Source organism: Suricata suricatta, chromosome 8 (assembly GCF_006229205.1).
Source record: "Suricata suricatta isolate VVHF042 chromosome 8, meerkat_22Aug2017_6uvM2_HiC, whole genome shotgun sequence".
NCBI lineage: Eukaryota > Metazoa > Chordata > Mammalia > Carnivora > Herpestidae > Suricata > Suricata suricatta.
Window position 1 is genome coordinate 109,705,045 of NC_043707.1, and position 24,500 is coordinate 109,729,544.

A 24,500-nucleotide genomic window follows, 5' to 3' on the forward strand; every position below is an offset into this window, starting at 1 on the left:
AATACATATTTTTAGGATCAGCTTGTTAATTTCTACAGCTAAACTGATTTTGATAGGTATTGCATTGAATTAGAGATCACTTTGGGATGTATTTCTGTCTTAACAATACTAAACCTTCTAGTCCATAAGCATGATATATTTTTACATCCATTATTCCTTTTAACTTTAATAAAAATACTGGGCATATATAAAAACAAGTATAGCTGCAGATCTGTAGTCCCATGTAGCTCTGGAAGTTCTGAATATTTTAACTATTTTAATAATTTTAGTATATCTTCAAATAAGACATTTGTTGGAGTTAAGTTTGGTAATCATTTATTAAGTTATAACTTCATGCTAGTTATTAAGTTTGGCTCGGGAGCTACAAGGATGAGTAAGAGGTCCCTGCCATGAAGACTTCCAGTCTAGGGAGGAAATCACTTCTAAAAAGAATTTCATACAGTCTGTGAGGTTCAGAGATAAAGATTTCTTGAGAGTTGTTGGCCAGTATTCACTGTGTAAAACTTTTTGCTATATAAAAACGTGATTATAAATTGTGTATTAGCACAATTTTGCCTAGTTGTGATAGCTTATAGAGAAGTTAAAAATAAGTAGTGTAAAGGTTCTTAAGACTGAATTTTGGATTGTTAGTATCAATAATAATACAGTTTTAATGAACTTTTAGGGTTTATGAATTAATAATTACAAGAAAGCTTAGAATCAGCATGCCACCTAAAATAAGTAGCGTTAATGTAAAGCAAAAGGAAAACTAAAAAAAATCTCTTTAGTTATCTGGACTCCTTTCTTGCCATTTTTTTTTTTTTAAACTTAGTCCTATTTAATTTATTATTCTCTCATAGATCTTTGTAACCTGAGCACCAGAATTTGGCAGTTCCGTTGAAGCCTGAAAGCCCCTCTCAGAATAATATGTTTAAAGTTAAATTAAGTTTAATTTAACTTTATTTTTATTTTTTATTTTGCATGAGTGGGAGAGAGGGAGAGAGAGAGACAGAATTCCAAACAGGCTCCATGTACAGCGTGTAGACTGACACAGGGCTCGATCCCACAACCCTGGGATCATGATCTGAGTTGAAATCAAGAGTCAGACTCTCAAACAACTGAGCCACCCAGGCTCCCCCAGAATAATGTTTTTAAATGCTTAAGCCAGAGTAATCAGACTGCAAAACAATAAGCAGTTGTATTTAAAGTTATAAAAATAATAAATTTATGATTTAGTAATCTATGTGGTTCTTTAGTAACATTAACAAAGTTGAATGTGGCAGCATATTAGTAGTATTATTTTTAAATGTGGTAGCATATTAAGTAACAAAAGTAGAAATGAATAATGAGTAGTAATGACCTTTTGAGACCAACAGAATTAACATGACAGGAATCAAATTGATTTGTGATTTGTTCCTTACATTTGTAATGGAAATGCTGAATTTTCTGCATTTTCTCCAACCCAATTTCATAATGTCTCTGAATCCTGTGCATAGACCCTTGGGGAGTTCATGAATGCTGGGTTAAAAATGCTATTTCAACTATTTCCTCTGCCTAAAATTGTTTTTTAATCCCCTTTTCCTCCTGCCACATCTGATGATGATCATCTTGAGATTCAGCTCACTTGTCTCACTTAGCACTTGCTGATTATGTACTTGTCTTTTATTTGCTAGTCACTCTTCTAGGCATTTGGAATATATCAGGAAACTGAACAAAAACCCTTGCCCATGAAGAACTTACAGCCCTATGGGAGAATGACAATAAATACATAAATTATATATAATTATATAGAATGTTAGATAATTATAAATGCTATAGAAAAATATGCAGTAGGATAAAGTGGCTTCAGTATGGATTGCCATTTTCAGAAGATTAAGCAAGATAAGCCCATTGAGGAAATGACTTTTGAACAAGGACATGGAAGTGGTGAGAGTTAACAATACAGGTATCTTTTCTGTCTCCTTCGCTACAGCTGAAGACTGACTTCCTTTTTATTTGTATTCTTACTGCTAATGTTGTGACTAGCACACACACAATCAGCCTTTTATGAATTGTCATTAAGAGGAAGGTTGTTCGTCTTTCTCGTGTCTGCCCATAGTTGGAGAAGTTTAACCAGTTCGGGTGATTGAACATGTGTCATTTCCCCAGTGGTGGGTTAGATGATATTCAGGTTATATCTAGGTATAGCTTGCTGTTCTTGCATTTACTTTCTGATAATAAGCCTCACTAAATGCATTTTGGCTATTTCATTATTCTTTTTTTTAATAAATTTTTAAAAATGTTTTATTTATTTTTGATACAGTGAGAGACAGCATGAGAGGGGGAGGGGCAGAGAGAGAAGAAGACACAGAACCAGAAGCAGGCTCCAGGCTCTGAGCTAGCTGTCAGCACAGAGCCTGACGCGGGGCTCGAACCCACGAATGTGAGATCTGACCTGAGCCAAAGTTGGAGACTTAACCGACTGAGCCACCCAGGCGCCCTTACTTCATTATTCTTTTGTCTTTTTTGCGTGCAAATAAATATTAAATGAAAAGATAAAATTTTAGGATCAGCCAAATAATTTAACCTTTGTAGGCAGAACTCTCTTCTGCAATCAAGTAAGTTGTAATAGATTATTTTAAAGGTCCTTTTCAGCCCTTAAATTTTAAGATTTACCAAATATTTTTGTGCTTGCTCTTTGATAGAAATTGTAGGAGATGAGAAAGAATACTGGAAGATTAATATGAAGCAATGTGTGGTCATATACTGGAGGAGGAAGTATTTCATATATATTTTATTTAATCATCAGTATATCATCAGGATCCATTGGACACAGTACAGTTTTTTAGTATCTATTTTGAGCAGTTTTAATATGTAAAGATGGTTATTTTATGACTTTTATTCTTTCTTAGAAGTCTTCTAAAGAAGTATAGAAATTTTATGTATTTAAAAAAAGAATAAAACTTACTCTCTCTTGCAGTTACCATGTGATTCTTTAATAAGTCTGACATGCATTATGGGATTTTATTGATCTTGTTTTTCCTAAATCTTAAAATGATTGCATCTCCTTATTTCATCATTGCCCATCAGTCTACAATGCCCAAACACTAAAATAATAAGAAAACAAGTTTCAGTACATAACTAAAGGGTGAAATCTTACAGAGTATAGTTCTTGACTGGTAATATTAAATTATAAATCAGTAACAAAAATATTTTTTTAACTTCAAATGTTTAGAAATTAAATGATACATTTCTAAAGTACCTCTGAGCCAAAGACAAAATCATAAGGGTATTTTGAATTGAGGGATAATAGAGCAGAATATGTAAAAATTTGTGACATAGAGCCAATGCAGTGTTGAGAAAGAAGCTTAAACCTTTAAATTAGAAAAATCACAAGGGTCTGAAATCAGTTATGTAAGCATTTTCTTTAAAATTTAGAAAAATAAGAGCAAATTCAGCCCAAAGTAAGTGGAAGGAAATAATAAAGGTAAAATTAGAAATAAATAAAATAGAAAATGAGCAGACAAAAACAATGAAACCAGAAGCTGGAATACTTAAGGAAATAGCAATGCCAATCTTCCAGAAACTTTTTAAAAAATAGTGGATGAAGTAACAGTTACAGCTCATTTCATGAGTTCAACATCACCATGATACACCAAAGTCAGGCAAAGAAACAATAAGAAAACTATAGATCAGTATCCTTTGTGAACATGGACTCAAAAATCTTTTACAAAATATTAGCAAACTAAATTTATTGATACATAAAAAGAATACATCATGATCGAGTGGAATTTGTCCCAGGAATGTGATGTATGTTAAAATTGGAAAACTAATTGATGTATGTAACTCACTATATAGTAGAAAAATGTATCATCTTAAGTGTTGAAAAATTTTGGCATTCATTTGGCAAACTAGGAATAAAAGGGAATTTCCTTAATTTGATTAAAGACATCTATCTGAAACTTACAATTTGTATCAGATTTAATGATAAGAAACTGAATGCTTTCCCTCAGACGTAGAAAACAAAGATGTTTGTATTCACTATTGTGTAACATTCTATTAGAGGTCCAAGCCTATGGAGTAAGGCAAGAAAAAGAAAAGATATACAGATTGAAAAATAGTAATAAGTAAAACTGTCTTTATTTGGAAACAACATTATTACATATATAGAAAATCCTAATCTAGGGGAAAGCCCCTAGAAATAATAAGTGAGTTTAGTAAAGTCAGAAGATACCAGGTTGGTATAACTTTTTTAAAAAATATTTTTTAATGTTTATTTTGAGATACAGAGGGAGACAGAGTGTAAGTGGAGGAAGGGCAGAGAGAGAGAGGGAGATGCAGAATCTGAGGCAGGCTCCAGGTTCTGAGCTGTCAGCACAGAGTCCCAACGCGGGGCTCTTAACCCATAGACCGCAAGATCATGACCAAGCTGAAGCTGGACGCTTAACTGGCTGAGCCACTGAGGCGCCCCAGTATAATTTCTTTATATTACTAAGGAATGACTGCAAGTTAACAGAAGCAGTTCTATTTACAGTAGCAAAATACTTGAGGGATACATTTTAACAAAATAAATGGAGACCCCTTTACTCAAAACTGTAAAACATTACCAAGAGAAATAAAAGAAGACCTCAGTAAATGGAGAGATACAACATATTTGTATTCTTCCCCAAATTGATTTATAAAATTAATGCAATCCCAATAAAAATCCTAGTAGACCTTTTTTCCCCTTCCCTTCTCTTCTTTCCCTTGCCTTCCCTTGCCTTCCCACCCCACCTTATCCCACCTCACCAGTAAGCTTTGCAAGAAAATGCAAAGGACCTAGAATAGGCAAAACAATTTTGAAAAAAGCAAAGTTGTAGGACTTGCGGTGCCTGATTTCAAGACTTTCTACATAGCTACAATGATCCAGACACTATGGTATTGGTATAAGGAGAGACATTTAGACCAATGGAACAGAAAAGAGTTCAGAAATAGACCCATTTATATACTCAGTTGATTTTTCATAAAGGTGCCAGTGTAATTCAGTGGAAAAAGAATATAGTCTTTCCAAGAAGTGGTGCTGTATATCTGGGTGGAAGAAAAATTTATATTGATCCTTATCTCAAATTTATACAGATTTAACCGTAAGTGGATCCAATATCTTAACATGGAAATTAAGACTGTTTTATAAAATATCTAGAAGAAAATGGAGGGAAATGTTTGCTATGTTAGATTAGGCAAATACATATTTTTAAGCTGGACAAACAGCAGAGACCACAAAATGAAAATCGATAATTGGCACTTACTGAATTTAAGATTTTTGCTTCTTAGATGATGCTGTTACAAAAATGAAGCGACAACCACAGACTGAGAGATTACATATATATACACACACATATATATAATTACTCAAAAACTTTGCAAAATGATATATGGATAGCAAGCATATGCAAAGATGCCTACTATCATTCATTAGGATAGTACACATGGAAATCACTGAGGTACAACTACAATACTGGCTGTATTTAAAAAGACTTAAAATATTAAGTGTTAGTAAGGACATAGAGCAGCTGAACTCATACATTGCTAGTGGGTCTGGAAAATAGTTTGATAGGTTGAAATTTTAGAAAAGAAAAAACTAATTTGTAACGGAAGCTGATTAGTGGTTGAATGGGAGGTGGGGGCAATGAAAAGGGAATTGCTTGCTGAGCCACGAAAAGAATCCTTTTGGGGTGATGGAAGTTATTCTGTATCTTGATTTTGGTATTGCATGAGTGTATACATTTGTCAGAACTCCCTGAATTGTATATTTCAAATGGGTGTACTTCATTTAAAATGTATATATTCCAATAAAGTTGGTTTTAAAAATAAAATCACACAACAAAAAACTGTTGTTTCCCACCTGTTGCAAATGAGCCTAGAATACAGAGTAGTAGGCCTTACCCCAGGAAGAAGTTGGATAAAATGTGTGTGTGTTGATAGATTATATTTAGGCAGTTCAGTTTCTGTAAGAAATATTTAGTAAGGAAGAGCAAAGGTAACTGCTTTTTAAAGGTAGCTGAAAGGGACCTTCTGTGGTGTGATATAGAACATAAAATTTATCATTTTAACCATTTAAGTGTATAGTACAGTGGCATTAAGTATATTTACATTGTTGTACAACTATCACCACCATCTGTCTCTGAAACTTCTTCCTTTCCCAGAACTGAAACACTGTTAGGTAGTAATTCCTCCTCTTCCATCCCTCCAGACCAGCTACCATTCTACTTTCTGTGTCTGTGATTTTGACTGTTCTAGGTACTTTATGTAAGTGGAATTACCATGTCTTTTTATGATTGACTTCCTTCACTTAGCATGATGTCTTCACAGTTCACTCATGTTATGGCATACATGGTAGAGTTACCTTCATTTTAAACACTGAATAATATTCCATTGTGTATATATACCACATTTATCTATTGATGGACATTTGGATTGCTTTTACCTTTTAGCTACTATGAATAAATACTGCTTTGAACATGAGGATACAAATATCTGTTCAAATCCCTTTTGATTCTTTTGGGCATGTACTTCAAAGTGAAATTGACAGATCATGTGGTAATTCTTTGTTTAATTTTTTGATAAACTACCACTCATTTTCCACAGTGGCTGCACCATTTTGTATTCTACTAGTGATGCACAAAAGCTGCAGTTTGTCCACTTTCTTGCCAACACTTATTATTTTATTTATTTATTATTTATTGATAATAGACATCCTAATGGGTATGAAGTGGTATCTTGTGGTTTTGATTGGTGAAGGGAAATTTTAAGGTCATTTACTCCAAACGTGTGATTTTGCAGATGAAATTCAGTTAGTGGGTTAGCAAGAGCTACCTCAGGTGGACGATTTTACAATTTCTTTTGTGAATCATTTCAACTGTTTGTGTTTGCATTTGGGCACTCAGGGTTTTGTGAGTATATCCTAAATAGTTAGGCTTGTGAACAACTTTTTTCTTTGCTGTTGATGTATTTGTGACAAGCCACAGCCATTCATATTTTGTATGGAAGAATGGATCCTTTTAAAAATTGTTTTATTAAAATGTTTAATAAGTCTGAAGTTTGGACAGTAAATGGTTTCCCCAGATTAATACACAAGTATACACCACAAAAACAACATGAAACACTGGAATTTGTCATTTCCGTGAACAGTGGTTTTTAAACTGTTGTCCAACGGGTGTTGGTATTTTTCTTCCTGCTTTAATTTTCAGCTTTTATGATGACTGAAAATAAAACTTTTTTCCTTCTCTATTTTGAAACTTGCTAGCTTTAACCTATTAAAAAAATAATTGTTTTCATTTTTGTTCTTAATTTCTGTATCTACATTTTAGATGGTTCTTGGCAAGTTTATATCAGGTCTGCCAGATTCATTAGCTGAAACAACAGTGACTACTTTGAAAAGATATCATAGATGAATCCTCCAGTAATGGCTGGGTGATGAAATGAGTTCTAAGTTCAGGTACCTGCATAGTCGAGGATCTGGGAAGAACTGGTATCATACCCTGTACTCTTAAAATTGTTGGCACAGTTCAGATGCTTTTCTTTGTACTTCAGCAAATGTTTATTGAGTACTTACTATGTGTTTGACATTGTATGTGGTGCAGTGGATATAGAAATGAGTTTCTACCATTACGGAACTCAGCCCAGGAAGGATACAGACCTATAAATAAGTTTATAATGTTAAGTGCAGTCAGTGTATAAAATGTATAAAATATGTGGCAATCTTCTAGAGGGAGAGAATGATAAATTTAGTAGGGAGAGCAGAGGAAGGATTTCTTTGACAGGATCTGAGCTGGATTTTGAAGGTGGAATGTGAGTTTGTCAGTGCTAGGAGAGTGGTTATTATATGCAGCGAGATCAAGTAGGGGAGGCAAAGTGGTGTGAAAGAATATGGAATGCATGCTTAAAGAACTATAAGGAGATAATTCATGTTGGACACAAAGAATGAGGATTGATAGATGAGAGCTGTATCTCCCCTCATTGTCAACTACTGCCTGAAAAAGCAGCCTGAGAATATTAATGAAATAATAGAGACAAAGGTTAAACTTTAACACTGGATTAATTGTAAAGTTACAATTTTAATTATAAAATTAATTGTAAAACTAGGATGTGCATTGTATTTCTATTTCTGATATGGATATCTCCCTCCCTTCTTTCCTTTTCTTACTCTCTTCCTCATTCCTTGCTCTCTTCCATCGAGCGAGCGCGCGCGTGTGTGTTTGTGTGTGTGTGTGTGTGTGTGTAAACAAGTTAATTGAGGGAGAAAGGAAGCAAGCCTTTGGTTCTGGTCCTGGTTCTCATACCCTTGGTTGAACAACCATTTCTCTTTTTGAGCTTTGGTTTCTTCATGATCTATACTTTTCAAATAATTTTTGAGGGAGTCTCAATTCTTGAGTGCTTGGAACACAGTAGGTGCTAAATATGTATTTTCAAATGCGTAGTCTTGAGAACTTGTATCTAAAAGAGGATGAATAATCAAAATGCCTTAACAGAATAAGCAGTAAAAGATTTATGTACAAACCATTGCTCCCCAGGATGCATTTATTATATAAAATGTGTTCAAGCAGTTTGTTTCTTTAAATTCTTTCATTTACCATTTTGATTTGTGAGGTCCCAGAGGCAAGAAGCTATAGTATCTTTGTACATAAAACTCTCCTAGACTTGAATGTCATATGCTGTGTAATTATCAAATGTGTCCAAGGAATTAGTATATATTTAAACAGTGTTTCTTTCATCTTTGGCTGTGGCAGAAGTTCTTGGACATCACTACTTCAGATTGTGATTTTCTTTCCTCTTTAATAATCTAGTTGTAAATAGACTTTTTTTTTCTCATGTAGACTTATTTTTCTCAGTGCAAAGCTACTATTCTCATGCTACTTTTCCATTTTTGTATCTGCAAAATACTTCTGGAGCAGAAGATTGTAAAATCCATTTTTAACATTATAGAGTTGCTGTGATATACTGTTAATATAATTTCTTTCTTTACCTTTAGGGGTCCTACTGGGCAATAGACACCAATCCGAAGGAAGATGCCCTGCCTACTCGGCCAAAGAAGAGAGCACGATCTGTTGAACGGGTAAAAGCTCTTTATCACAGATTGAATATGGCAGGGTTTGGGTCAGCAATATAGCTTTTTTAAAGTTCATTTCAAATATAGCAATTACAACCTTAATGAAAGTAATATTTGTATAGCATTTCTGTGTTTAAAGAGCACTTTCAGACTCATTTGATCTTCATAACTCTTTGAGTGAGGTAGGCAGTTTAGGAATTACGTAAAAGGTTTGTTTTATAATGATGGCATAACTGTTCTCTGAGACTTGAGTCCAGGTTTCTTGAATTGTAATTTGGTATTCTTTCCTCTCTGTCTCCAACACTGAGGACTGGTTTTATATAACGAGAACTGTTCCTTTTCACTGCAGTGAATCAGTCTGATTACATTGAGTTTTCCTCATTTGCCTTCAAAATGGTTTTTCCTGATTCCAACCATAGAATAATTATTTTGTGTACAAAATCTGTGCATCTTTGTTGTTTGTAAGATCATTCTTGGGAATTTGTGGTTAAAATTAATTTGCAAGAATGAAAGAGAAAAAGAGCTCCAGTTGATATCCTAAGATATTTATTGTAACATACTTCCAGTCAGCACTTTGGTTGTCACCAGACCTTAACTTTACCTTTCAGCTTTTTTCATTCTGTATTTCCATCTCAACTAAAAACACATAACTCATTTCAGATGTTAACTACATTGTGAAACCTTTCCTCAATTCATTGTGTTCTTGTAGAACTTTTAAAAAGTTCTTTATAGAATTTCTCATACTTTGTAGAAATTATTTGTTTTTGTATTTGTCTCCTTTGCTCGACTGTGGTCCTTAAGAGCAGAGAAAATATATTTGTATCTTTAGTGTTAGTATTTCTCACAGCTTATAGTAAGTATAAGTAAGTGTTTTCAGAATCATCAGGGCATAGGGAGTAAGAGAAGATAAAGGAAACTGGGTAACTGTTTGGTCAAATAAATTTGTTTTATGCCCATTCTTGGTAGAGAGATAAAACTTTTCAGTCTTAAAGATAAGGACCTTAAGCTGGGAGTTTAAGTTGGGATCAAGTGAGCTCGTCAAGTATAGCTGCAGTGGGATTTAGTGAGGCAGATTTCTGGAGCCAGCAGAGGTAATTCAATACCCCAGTTACCAAGCTATATGGAATTAGAGGTGAACTCTTAGGCCTGAACACTTTTTTGGTTTTATACATGACCAAAGTTTAAGAAATTAAAGTTTCGTGTTGGTCAATGGTCTTCTGTTAATGGTTTTAAGATTGAGATGGTGATGAACTATGCATGTAATGGTTTGAGAGGGAACAAACCTTAGTTCCTACCCTCCCACTTCTGCCTTTTAGAAGAGACTTAGAATGTGGACTTTAAATGTGTGAGAATGTGGAATACAAAACTTTTAGCATCTCCTGGCAGAATGTGAAGGAGGGAGCAAGGTATCTACGTTGTTAACCCGGGAACATCAGCAGGGAGGCATATCTTCAAGGGTTGAGGAATTGTGGTCTTCTCAACCATTTGTTCTCTTTTTCTGAAGTTTGTAGAACTTGAATTATTTTTGGAAATTTGAATTGATATTTGGGTTGACAACTGTGCATTTCTTTTGAGTATCAGCTTTGAATTTTATTCTTACCTTGTTTCATAGTTCTTAGAGCAATCACTATTTCTGAGAGTCCTCCCCATTTTACAGGGGAGGTTTATAGAAATAAAGGATTCCGATTACAGAAGTATGTTTTACATACAAAGTATGCGATCTTGAAATTTGGACATATATTTTCTTTTTTTTAATGTTTTTTTAATGTCTTTATTTTGAGAGATAGAGCAGAGAGTGAGTGGGGGAGGGGCAGAGAGAGAGGGAGACATAGAATCTGAGCAGGCTCCAGGCTCTGAGCTGTCATCACAGAGCCCAATGCTGGGCTGAAACCCAGGAAATGTGAGATCATGACCTGAGCTGAAGTCTGAGGCTTAACCAACTGAGCCACCTAGGCACCCCGATAAAGGATTTTTAAAAATGCAAGTAATAATATTTTTATGTCCTAAATGAAAAATGAAGCATGATCATTATCTCCAGCCTATATTCTTTTTTTTAATAAATTTTTTAATGTTTTATTTATTTTTGATACAGAGAGAGAGAGAGAGAGAGAGAGAGAGCATGAGAGGGGGAGGGGCAGAGAGAGAAGGAGGCACGGAACACGAAGCAGGCTCCAGGCTCTGAGCTAGCTGTCAGCACAGAGTCTGACGCGGGGCTTGAACCCACAAACGTGAGATCTGACCTGAGCCGAAGTCGGAGGCTTAACCGACTGAGCCACCCAGGCGCCCCTCCAGCCTATATTCTTAACTCAGTTCTCTGGACCACCTCCCTGTCCCTTCAGTTTACTTGAACATAAGCCCATCTTCTGTCTTGATCATTAGAGGGTTCTTTTCTTCTTTTCTCAATTCTTGAGTATAAATGCCTCTCATTTTCCTTTTTCTTATTTTTTTATCATCTTTCCACTTTTATCATAAAACAGTCCTTCAGACCTTAAAAATATTGTTGAATAAAGTTTAGCATGGTGAAATGAATGGGCTCCTTTACTAAGAGTCCTTTGTTTCTGTTTAGGCTTTACAGTTTACTTGTTCTTGTGACTTGTAGCAAATTGTTACTTTTTTTGAGCTTCAGTATCCTCAGTTATAACTTAAGAAGATAGAAATCTTGACAGCTGCTATGAACTGAATGTTTGTGTTCCTCCACAATTCATATGTTTGAAACCCTAATTCCAGTGTGACGGTATTCGGAGGTGGGTCCTTTGGGAAGTAATTAGATCCAAAGGACGAGGCCCTCATGAATGAGATTAGTGGCTTTACATGAATAGGCCGAAGTGCTAGCTAGCTGCCTGTACCATGTGGGAATACCCATGAGAATACCTGGGAGAGGGCTCTCAGCAGCCCCTGACCATGCGGGCACCATGGCACTTCTTGCCTCTAGAACTGTGAGAAATACAGTTCATTTGTTGATAAGCCATCCAGCTTATGATTTGTTAGAGCAATCTGTGCTAAGACAGCATTGTAATAATAATAGATAATTGTATTGAGTTTAGGTACCAGATGCTTTTAAAGAATTTTACATATATTAACTCATGTAATATTTATAAGTAACTTCAAATAATGAAATTGATAGGTATAGATGTTCAAGTAAGTTGTCAAAGGGTACCATGACCAGTGGGTACCAAGGCCAGGAATATGAACCCCGGGAGTCTGTCTTTAGAGTCTAGGCTGTTTATAACTGTCCTGTCCTGCCACTAGTATTTGCTATGCCGAAGACCACATTACGGAATCAGATTTCTTTATATGTGTGCATATCTTGTGAGTTAATGGTCCTTGCACATTTAACATACATATATAATCTATATACACACAGACACACACATGATTAGGGGCATAAATGTGACTATAAATGACAGAACAAGTACCAATTAGTTAATCTGTTAGACCAAGACCAAGCAACAATAGCTAAAGTAACTCAGTTTAGGCCTGGGAAGGCCTTTGGGAACAGGAGTGAGGCTTGGTGTAGAATTTTTTTGAATAGAAATAGTTCCACTTGGAGAAAACAGTGTGCATGATTGACTGGCAAGTGACAAGTGCAGGTGGGCATAATTGACAACCCTTTTAACAATATTGAAGAATTTAGAGTATGGACATTTAGATAAGGTGTAGAAAGTCTAAAGCCTTGGGATCAAGGAAGTTACATTGATTTGATAACCTATGGTATTGAGAAAGGAATCAGACAGTTAAGAAAGATATTTGTTTTTGGAGTGCCTGGGTGGCTCAGTCAGTTAAGTGTCTGACTTTGGCTCAGGTCATGATCTCATAGTCCTCTGAGTTCGAGCCCTGTGTCAGGCTCTGTTGATAGCTCAGAGACTGGAGCGTGCTTCCTATTCTTTGTTTCCTTCTCTCTCTGCCATTCCCCTTCTCACTCTCTGTCTCTCTTAAAAGTAAACAGTTTTTAAAAATTAGAAAAAAAATCTTAAGAAAGATTCTTGCTCTTTACAAAAATACTCCTTGCAAAAGGAAGATGCTGTAGTGGAGGAAAGTAATTTTCCCTCTACCTATCTAGGTTTTTGGCTGAGCTACCCCCGCCCCCGTAATAAAAAGACAGATTAATATCAGAAAAAAAATCAATTACATATGTATATATGGAAGTCCCACAAAAATATGAAGCTCAAAGGCATTTGAGGCTTATATACATACCATCCTGAGCTAAGAAAAGGGGAATGGACAATGGAGTATTACATGGCAATGATAAAGAATGAAATATGGCCATTTGTAGCAATGTGGATGGACCTCGAGGGTGTCATGCTAAGCGAAATAAGTCAGGTGGAGAAGGACAGATACCCTATGTTTGCACTCATAGGTCTAACAGGAAAATAGGAGAAACCCAATGGAGGACCAGGGGGAGGGGAAGAGGGAAAGAGAGTTGGGGAGAGAGAGGGATGCAAAACTTGAGAGACTGTTGAATGTTGAAAATGAACTGAGGGTTGAAGGGGAAGCAGGAGGGGAGGAAAAGAGGTGGTGGTGATGGAGGAGGGCACTTGTGGGGAAGAGCACTGGGTGTTGTATGGAAACCAATTTGACAATAAACTATTTAAAAAAGAAAGAAAAGGAGTATGGATCTAGGCTTAAGACATTGGGTTGAATCCAATCCAGGAAATCCTTTAAAAACTCTTTTTGTCTCTTCAGGGTGTGTATGGGCACAACTGTTAAATTAGTAGATTGAAGGTACATCTTTTGGAGTATATTGTTTCTTGTAAGTAAAGGAGACTCTTCCTGGTCACTGGTTAGTATTTGCCTAAGTGCCTTGTTCAAGGTTTTAAAATAAGTGGACAAAATGTAGTACTATTAGAGAAATTGTTGAAATGGTTGTATGTAACTGCTGCTTATGGATAGTAAAGTGTTTTTGTTGTATGCTTGGCACAAGTAAGGTGCTTTGAAAGAATTATAAGTGGGGAATACTGCCCCTGTTAGGAATGTAAAATTTCTGAACATTTCAAAGCTGGGAGGGAAGACGGATGCTGCTGGTGGTAGGAAATAGAAATTCTAAATACAAAAACAATACTTTAGACTGTGTTGTATTTTAGCTTCATTTAATTATTCAAAGTTCTTTTTAAGAACATAGTAAAATTATGAGCAGAATCAAGTCATGTTACAAAGTCATAAGGTATCACTTTTATTAAGTATATAAGATTTAGGGGAAGAAGAACTTAACCAGGAAGTTAGGAGACCTGGTTTTAAAGTTATTGTACTAAAACTTATATGTTTCATTTTCTGGCCATAATTTCTTTAAATATAAATGGATTATCAGCTCTGTAGGCCCAGGAAATCCCTGAATTGCAGAGACTCTGAGGTAGAAACATACCTGGCACCTTGAGAAACAGCAGGGAGGTCACTGTGGCTGTGGTGAGGAGGGAAGAGTATTGGGACTTGACATCAGAGAAGTAAATGGTGGGAACAGGAAGAAGATTGGGTAGGGCCTTGTGTGCCTTTATAAAGACTTTGGTTTTACTCTCAGGGAGGTGTGGAAAGCCATCGGGAGGTTATTAGCAAAGCAGTGAAATAATGTGGCTTACATATTTAAAAAAAATTTTTATAAGCAGTATGAATTTATTTAACTATTTTGGAAACAAAACCTCCCAAGTAATGCCTGAAACCCAAAAGGTATATAAAAATGGCCCAAAATAATTTAAAAATAATAGATTTGAAGATCATTTGTAGCCTTTTCCTCATAACATGAACACTTTCAGCAGGACAATAAATTACAAACCGTATCAAATCATGTTAAGGCAGACGACCCATCTGGTTGCATTTGTAACTACTCCTGGGGAGGAATCTTGTTGGAGCTATTCCTCCCAGCTGTTTGGTCAGTTGGTCCAGGAAAGCACAGTCCTGGAGTCAGGAGGTGGGGAGCTGGGCCTTTCCTGTCTTGTCACTGCTCGTTCTGCTGGCCCTCTTATTGTCTCTGCCTGAGACAGCCAGGATGTTGGCTGTGATGGACTAGCTCACTTGCCACACAATGTCATTGAACTTGTGCAGCAGTTTGGGTGACCACATACTGCTTAAGGTGTCATCACAGGTCCAGGTGAACACACAACCATCCTGGGAGCAGCTGATGATGGTGCTCTTGGGGAGGCCAGTGTGGGGGACCCAGGCCACATCTCAAACCCAGTCACTGTGCGCTTCTAGCTTCTGTTCCTCCTTTCACTGGCCATCCTCCTCCTCCTCCTCCTCCTACCACAGCTTGTTGAGGTTGTCACAGCCGCCTGATGCAAACTTCTTGATGTAGGTGGGCTTCTGCCCTGATAGCTGGTCTGTGAGGCTTCCAGGTACGACAGCAGGGCCCAGATGATGGCATTGTAGCCAGTGGTGTGAGCATTGTTTATCTTCTTCACTTCCCACTGGCCCTCTCCAGTGTATGTCAGCAGGGAGATGTCCCCATCCAAGCCTCCACAGGCCAGGATTAGGCCATAGTCTTGGGGGGCCCAGCACACAGAGTTTACTGAGGAGTCGTGTCCTGTGTGCTCGTGTGTCTTCTCCCAGGTGTCATTCTTGTCTTCCCAGATAATGACTTTCTGGTTCCAAGAACAGGATGCCAGGATGTTGCCATATGTAGGGTGGTCCCAGACCACTTGCCACACAGGACCCTGGTAACCCCTGAGGTAGGCAATGAGGATTTGTCCTCCCTTTCGCACACCAGCGATTTCGACAGACTTGTCTGATAAGCAAATTGCTACGCTGCTAGTAGTCCCTCTGGGCATCATGAATCATGTCCTCATGGGAGGTGTCCACAGTGTTAATTACTGATACCATCACTGCGATGGTGGGCAGCTCGTGGTCTCAGATGTGGCAGCTCCTGGCGGTACCCTGAACCTGTGACTTACTTGTTAATAGGAACACTAGCTGCTGTGTGGAGTATAAATTGCGAGAGAACAGTGCTAGAAGCAGGCAAATCAGGAGGAAGTTGCTGTGATAGTTTTGCTTAAGTCTCTTAATGCATTGTTGTGGAAATTATTTGAAGGTGTAAAGACCAGATAGAAGTGTATAAACTCACTGCCTTAAGTGTATTGGACTCTGCAAAAAAACACATACTCTGCAATTAGCCAGTTTTTATTGGAACAAAGATGGGGGCACACACATTACTTTGTCTTGAAGTTGTGTGTTACAGTTCAAAGGTGATTACAGTTTTAATCAGGGAGATACCTGAAAGATAGATATGGATAAATAGAAAAGAGAACATTCTTCTAGGCAGGATATTCTGCATTTGCTGCATATCTCAGATTGTTGTCATTGTGTTGTCATTTTGTGACGCAGTTTCAGTCATTCTTATATGGAATGGTTTTGTTGATTCAGATATCCCCCTTGTGTGCCTATGTGAGTTTGAATAAGGGGGGATTCATTTAAAGGTAAAAGTGAGCAGAGGAAGGAATGCAATCTACACGCCTACTCTTAGAACTCCTGGAACTAAAAAAACACTTCAAGTGGGCAAACATGTACTGAGTACACATTATGTGAGAGGAGCTACATGCTGCCTCCAAGAGATGTGACTAGAATTTTCTGAGAGTTTTAAGGTCAGAGAAATCCTATCCAGTTAGAGATCGTAGACCAGTAAGTATTTCATGAGGGGTCATTTGGATGAATAGGTAGGATTTGAAAATTTGTCAAAATAAAGTTTACAGTTTGAGGCGTTCTCATGTGTGAAATTATCACCAGTATGAAATGAAAATTGCAGTCCCCCCAAAAGTTTCCTCATGCCCCTTTGGAATTTATGCCTTCCTCTATTTCCATCCCCAGGAACCTCTGATCTGGGGGGAATTGACATCTTAATGATACTGATTACTGCAAGTCATGAAAATGTTGCCTCTCTCCATTCATTAAGTTTCCAGTTTATATTAGGAATGTTTTTTAGTGTTCAGTGTAAGGGACTTTGATATTTCCAGTTAGATTTAATACTGAATATCTTGTTTTTGGAGGCTATATATTTTAAAATCAGTTTTCAAATTGCTTGCTGCTAGTATATAACAATGTAATTTTTATATATTAACCTTGCACTGTGTAATCGTGTTATTAGTAATAGTTTTATAGTGCCTTGGGATTTTCTGTATGAACAATTTTGTGATCTACAAATTATGTGATCTGCAAACTTTTTCCTGTCGCCCTCCCTCTTGCTCTTCTGCCCCTTCCCACCTTATTATAGTGACTAGGATCTCCACTACAGTGTTGAATAGAAGTGATAAAAGTGGGCATCTTTCCCTTAATTCCATTTTTAGGGGGAGAGTATTCAGTATTTCACCCCTAAGTGTGACATAGGTTGTGCGGCTTTTGTAGATACCCTTTATCAGAATGAAGAGGTTCTCTCTTAAGTCTAGTTTGCTGAGGGTTCTTATCATGAATGGGTGTAGAATTTCATGAAATGCCTTTTCTATACCTATTGAAATGATCATACGGTTTTTCTGTAGTCTGGTAGCACGTTGAATTACATTGGTTGGATTTTAAATGTTAAACCTTGCATCCTTTGGCTAAACCCTACTAAGTCATGATTTGTTATCCCTTTTATATATTATTGAATTCAGTTTACTGTATTTATTAAGGATTTTTGCATCTATGTTCATGAAGGGTATGGATTTATAATTTTCATCTTTTGCAATGTCTGTTAGGTTTTGGTGTTAGAGTTGTGTTGGCCTTGTATTGGTAGTATTCTTTCCTCTACTTTCTGAAAAAGTTGCTGTGGATTCTTCCTTGAATGAGAAAATTCGTTAGTGAAACCCTCTGGCCCTGTAGGGTTTTTTTGTGGAGAGGTTTTTGATAATCAACTTATTTGATATGGGACTATTCAAAGTTTCTTTTTTTTTTTCCAACATAAAGTGGAACATTTATTGTCTGTATAATTACAGGTTTAACTTAGCCTAAATTGTTTACTCTTCTGCAGTTTTATAGATTATACCATTTCCATTAGGCATCTCAAAAATCAAGAAAGAAGAAAGATAATTCACAACATTATCATCCTCTGATAAATTCTAGAAGTAATCCAGGTAGTATCATGAAAAACTTTTACACTTATTTTTATGGTCTTATTGTATGAAGAGGAATATAATAATGATACTTGGAAAGTTGAGAATATTTAGGGAAAAAAACCAATCTGCATGTAAAGGCTGTGCTATAAAAATGCGCTCCATTCTTTTTCCCCCCTCATGAATAGCTGGGAGTTTATTATACTTCCCTCCCTCCCTCCCTCTCTCTCATTCTCAAGTTAGTTATTATACAATGTAGTCTTGGCTTGAGGAATAGAACCCAGTGATTCATCACTTACATGTAACACTCAGTGTTCATCCCAACAAGTGACCTCCTTAATGCCCATCACCCATTTAACCCACCCCCTTATAATATAGGAGTATAAACCCATAGGTTTACCTCTATGCGCTGCATCTCACAATTTTTGGTATGTTGTATCTTTTTTACCATTTAGTTCAAAATATTAAAAAAAATTCTCCGGTGAGTCTTATCTGAATAACTTATAAATGTATTCATTTCCAAATATTCCAAATGTTGGGTTTTCCTGGATATCTTATTATTTTAGGATACAATTTTTTTTTCATTTCAGTCTTTACATGTTTATTTAGATGTATTTTCTGGCTCAACATGTCCTATATCTTAGTGAATATCTGTGTGCACTTGAAAAGAGTATGTATTAGACTCTTTGGTATAGTGTGCACTTGAAAAGAGTATGTATTAGACTCTTTGGTATAGTGTTTTTCAGTAGCCATTAGATCAAGGCATTTGCTAATGTATCCAAGTATTCTTTTTTACTGATTTTTAATTGTCAGTTTTTTGCTTCATATTTTTGAAGCTCTGTTATTAATCACATTTACATTTATAATTGTTATGTCTTCAGTTAAAATGTCTGGTATACTCTGTCTTAAAGTCTGTTTTATCTAATATTAATATAGCTATTTCACACTTACACTTGCTATTTGCCTTGTATATATTTTTCCACATATTACTTTGATCTCTCTCTGTAGGAAGTTGTGACTCTTATAGGCTGCAGTTAGCTAAGTCTTTTTTAGTATCTCTGATGATCTTTTTATTAGAGGGTTTAGATAATTAACATTAATGTAATTACTGATATTGTTAGATTTAGGTCTACATTTTGTTTTGTTCGACCTCTATGTTTTTGGTTCCTTTCTTCACCCCTTTCCTGCCTTCTTTTAGGTTACTTAGATATTACTTATATTGCTTAGCTATATTTAGTATTCTGTTTTAATTTATCTATACCTTTCAGTACATTTGTGGGGATTTTGGTATATATTCCTAACCTTTTGCAGTGTACTCAGAGTTTTACTGTTTCATATAAGATGCAGAAATTTCCAACCATATGGGTCCCTTTTGCCCCTTTCCTCATCATTTCTCTAATTGTAATATTTATGGCATCTGCATATATTAGAAGTCTTGCAAGACAGTGTTTTAAGTTGGGCCTTAAATAATCATATGTGATTTTTGAAACCTAACGGGAAAACTGGAGTCTTTTACTCAGATGTTTGCCATTTCTTTTATTTTAGTTAGTTCATTCCTCAAGGTCCAAGTTTCCCTGTGCTGTAATTTTTCTTCATCTTAATGAACTTTCTTATATTGCAGGTCTCCTGAGAACAGATTCTCTTAGTTTTTCCTCCTTGAAAAGGCCTTTCTTTTGCCTTCATTCCTAAAGAATATTTTCATTAGATATACAGTGTAGATTGAATATTTTTTTCTTTGAATACTTTAAACATGTTTACTGTCTAATGACCTCCATCATTTTTATGAGAAATCCAGTCATTTCCAGTTAGTGTTCTTCTGTATGTGGATGCCATTTTTTTTTTTGGCTGCTTTCTATCTTTATTTTTTAACAGTTCAATTATGATGTATCCAAATGGGATTTTTTTCAATTGACACTGATAAGAGGTTCACTATGAGGTTCTCAAATTTGTACATTTGTCTTTGAATAAATTTCTGAAGTTTTCAGTCATCAATTCTCCCATATTTTGTCTATTTTTTCCTCCTCCTTCTGGAATTCTAGTGACACGTGTTAGATCATTTGAGATTATCCTGTAGCTTTCTGATGCTCTGATCATTCTTTTTCTTTTTAATCTTTTTCTTTCTGTTCTTTAGAGTGGATAATTTTTGTTGATCTGCCTTTGGCTTTATTGATTATTTACTGTTTTATCTCCATTCTAATGATGGACTTTTAAAATATAGATAATGTATTTTTCATTTGTAAATTTCTATTTTGTTCCTTTTTATATTTTTAATTTCTCCACTGAGATTTCCTTTATTATGTTTTCATTCATGTGTGCTTTGGTTTTGTTTTTACCTTGTCTCATTGAGCATAATTATAATAGCTGCTTTAAAACCTTTGTCACACATTTCCAGTATCTCCAGTCTTCTTGTTGTAGACTTCTGTAGGTTGTCTTTTCTCTTGAGAATGGGTTACATTTTTCTGTTGCTTGTATGTCTAGTAATTTTAGATTATATCCTGGACACTGTGTTATGTTATAGACTCTGAATTCTGTTATAATCTTCTATAGGATATTGATATTTTTGTTTTTGCTGGCAGGTAACTATGTTAGACTCAAATTAAGTTCTCTCTTACCTTCTGTGGACAGTAGTACCAATTTCAATTTAATTCTTTAAGTCTGTGCTTTATTCTAGTCTACATTTGCATGGTCAGGGGTCAACCTTTTGTGAAGACTTCTGGTGTTTCATACGTAGTAGTAGGGCACCTCTTTAGACTTTCTCCCCATGAATTTGGTCCTCTTTCTGAAAGCTGGCAGTGTTTACTTGGGTTCTCTTTCTCTAGTTCTTCCTGACAGAAAGATAACTTTAGCCATTCACGTTCCATATCTACTGCCTAGTCTTGGGGCAAAGCTTCAAGAAAACAGGAAATTGAGGCTGGTGTCTCCAAGTTTTGACTTCTCTCCATATCTGCCTAATGTATTTACTTTTCAGAATCCTCAGCAGTTGTCATCCTGTGTCCCGGGCTTCCTTCCTCCACCCCCCAATTTGTAGTTGTTATGAGCAGAAGCTTGTCTGTGGGGAGATCACACCACCATTCTGGAAGTAGGATTTGAATGGATAGGATTTTGACAGGGAATAAGAGGAAACTCCAGGAAGGACCTTTCACAAGCTGACTGCTCTCTCCTAGATTAGACTCACTGATACTTTCTTTGTCAGAATTTGAGTTTTGGCTGCAATAATAATAGTTATCAGGATATATTTTGGGATACCTAGATGACAGGCTTTACAAATCAGACTGTTTATTGTCTGTTAATAATGTAGAAGCCATGAGCCTGTCACTAAAAATATATATCATACTATTGAGCATGTAAAGAGAGTGTTTGTTTATTCTCTTGATTGAACCAGACTGACATATCCATGAAGAATATATAATTAAAAGAGTTTTAAATTTTGCCATCTAATTTATTATAGCTGAAGCTATGAATCTGGCTTTGTAGGAAAACAGTGTCTCATATCCAAGCTCTTTTCCCCTTAATCACTATTAAATATCCCTCTGTATCAGAGATACTCTGCATCAGTACCAGATATGTTCTAGTAGTCATCATAACAGCTAGCCCTTACCATGCATTTCAGGTACTTTGCTGAAAGCTTTGCACATATTATTTCATTAATACTCTTAACAGACCTCTAAAGGAAGTGACATAATCCTCTTTTTATACATGGATAAAAGAGAGCATAAAGGTTGAATAATTTATATGCAGTCACATCACACAGGCTTGCCTCTTCCTCCCAGTGGGGAGGAGTGAGAATTATAGTCAAGATGGAGATGACTAAGTTGAGTTAAAGGAACATGAGATGTGCAGTGTTCCAAAGTAAATGTCAATTTAGGTAAAGCTAAATTGGTTGGCACCAAAATTGAGCCATACGCACAGTTGTCTTTGTCGTTCTTCTACTTGCATTTCTTTCTTTCTTTCTTTTTTTTAAAGAGAGAGAACATGCACACAAGTTGGGGACAGGGGCAGAGGGAGAGAGGATCTTAAGCAGGCTCCACACTCAGTGTGGACCTGACACTGGGGTGGATCCTACAACCCTGGGATTATGACCTAAACTGAAATCAAGAGTTGGATGCTCAACCAACTGAACCACCTAGGCTCCCCTTTCTACTTGTATTTCTGAAGCCATTTTCCACTTTAACCTCATTCTCATTATGTACCTAGCACCTAAGTGATAGATACTATTTTCTGGGGCGTGATTCTTGTCTTTTACTTTTTTCATGTCAGTAAGCTGCCTATTCCCTGCTTTCACAAGATACCTGATGAAATATTCATGATGAGGGATTAAGTGATAAATAGATTAATCTTAGAAATGTGTCTCAGTGAAATTGCTTCCTTTTTTATTTAGTGTGATCTTTTAGAAATGCGTGTTCAATTGGGATCATGTGTAGCACAATTTTTTTTTTTGCCAGAAGAAGAATATATAGAACTAGCATCATAGCCAAAAATTGTTCATATATTCCCTGTCTTTAACTTCCAGCATTGAAGTTGAAATCTCTTGCGTGCTCATCAAAGACATAAACACTATCTCTGATGGAAGAAAGAGGAGTTCTCACAACTTATGTCCCAAATTCTAAATACAGAATTTTGACCCCCATGTTAGCTCTATAAGCATTGTGTATGAAGTTCTTTAGTGCCGTTCAGTTGCCCTAATAGACAAAGGAAGAAAAATGAAACAACTGAGAACCTTAAATCAGATTTATTTCTCTTTCAAGTAGAAGTTCAAGATAGATTGGACCAGACAGATAACCAGCTGTGTTCCACAAGTCCATTTAGATGTCCATGTTCCTTCTAATCTTGTATTTTCAATGTTCCCTAGGGGTATTACCTCAGCTTTATGACTAAGCAAGATTACCACCACTGTGTCTGTGTCCCAGCCTGCAGTAGGAGGGAAAGACAATGGAAGACAAGCAAGTTTTTTTTCACAGACATGACCCAGAACTTGCACATATCACTCTTGCTCACATCTCCTTTACACATGTTAGTTACATGGCCACATACATCTTAGTCACATGGCCATGGATGATTACAAATGAAGCTGAAAAAAGTAGTATTTAGCTGGGCAGCCATAAGTCAGTAACTATAAAGTTTTATTACTAAAAGGAAGAAGGGGGAATGTGGATATTTAGAGGACCATTAGCAGTCTCTGCTACAGAAGTTTAGAATTTTTGCTAAACTATCCTACAGTCGAGCTGGTAAGAAGTAGCCATATTAATGGGCCTTGTGATGTCAGGTCAGTAGCATATTAAAGTATAGTACAAGAGATTTAAGCAGGGTTTAAGTTCATGTTTTTAGAAACAAAGCATAAAACCAGATGTTGGAGATTTGATGAATTTTCTTCAAATTGTGTTAAAGTTGCTGGATATATGAGCTAATAATTATTTATTTTGTTCTTGTATTTTAGGCCTCAACTCCATATAGCATAGATTCAGATTCTTTGGGAATGGAGTGTATTATTTCGGGAAGTGCCTCTCCAACTCTGGCAATCAACACTGTGACTAACAAAGTAATTCTGTTTTTTTAAATACTTCTGAAATGTGATTGAATAATACATTTAATGTGCCTTTATAATGACAATAGAATTCTATATGATTGAGTTTATGGATGATATAAATTTGGCTAACCTATCCATGGCAGCTTGAAAGCTTGAATCTACAATGTTTTGAGGTATACACAAATTAGAAGAAAATATTTCTCTAAAGAAGTTGGAGGATGCTTATTGGGAAGCTCTGTATTAATTTAAATTCTTGATACTGCCAGTTCCCATTGATAAAATTTTGAGTCTGCATTTTATCGAATCAGTTTGTTTCAAAAATCATTGATTACCCCTCTAAATATGTAATTGAAAAAGAAAAGATTGTCAGATTCCCAAGAAGTCAACAGGGTCCAGGAAAATGAATAATTGAACAAACTCATAGAGTTCATTGGAATGGCGGTCAACCTATTTCATGATATTCAAGTGTAGGTCCATATCCAGAAGTATAGTATATCATAATCTGTCCTCCCCCTCCCCTCTCCTTTCGTCTTCAAGTTTCATGCCAAGTCAGATACCTAGTGGGATATACATGTCTCTTTTTTACAAGGTAATTTCTTAAGGTCATATCTCAAAATCCTCAAAAGGCTCTGGGAGGTTTATGAAGTAACTCAGTAGTATGCATGCATTTCCTCACTTCCTAGACCATGAGCACCTTGAAGCCATATATTTCTCACACTTGTGCTCATATTCTCCTTCAACCTAATTTCCAAATCTTGCTTTTACCCTCTCCTCCTCTCTCCCTTGCTTTCACTTGTTCTTACTTTATCTCTGTCTCTCTCTCTTCTACTTTATCATGCACATATATAAACACACACACACACACACACACACACACACACAATTATACTGATACAGTGTACATAGGATCTTTTTTATTTGTACAAAG

The 24,500-nt window shown here is 36.1% G+C and overlaps 1 protein-coding gene and 1 pseudogene across 1 annotated transcript in view; one reads left to right on the forward strand and one right to left on the reverse strand.

The window, feature by feature from the left end:
- The window catches only part of FOXJ3 (forkhead box J3), a 138,638-nt gene that overhangs the window by 76,986 nt on the left and 37,152 nt on the right, over nucleotides 1-24,500 (forward strand). The window contains exons 5-6 of the mRNA XM_029946366.1: nucleotides 8,966-9,049; nucleotides 23,483-23,584. Coding sequence (XP_029802226.1) covers nucleotides 8,966-9,049; nucleotides 23,483-23,584 — 186 coding nt within the window. The remainder of the gene's footprint in view (nucleotides 1-8,965; nucleotides 9,050-23,482; nucleotides 23,585-24,500) is intronic.
- Nucleotides 14,936-15,853, reverse strand: LOC115299504 (annotated as a pseudogene).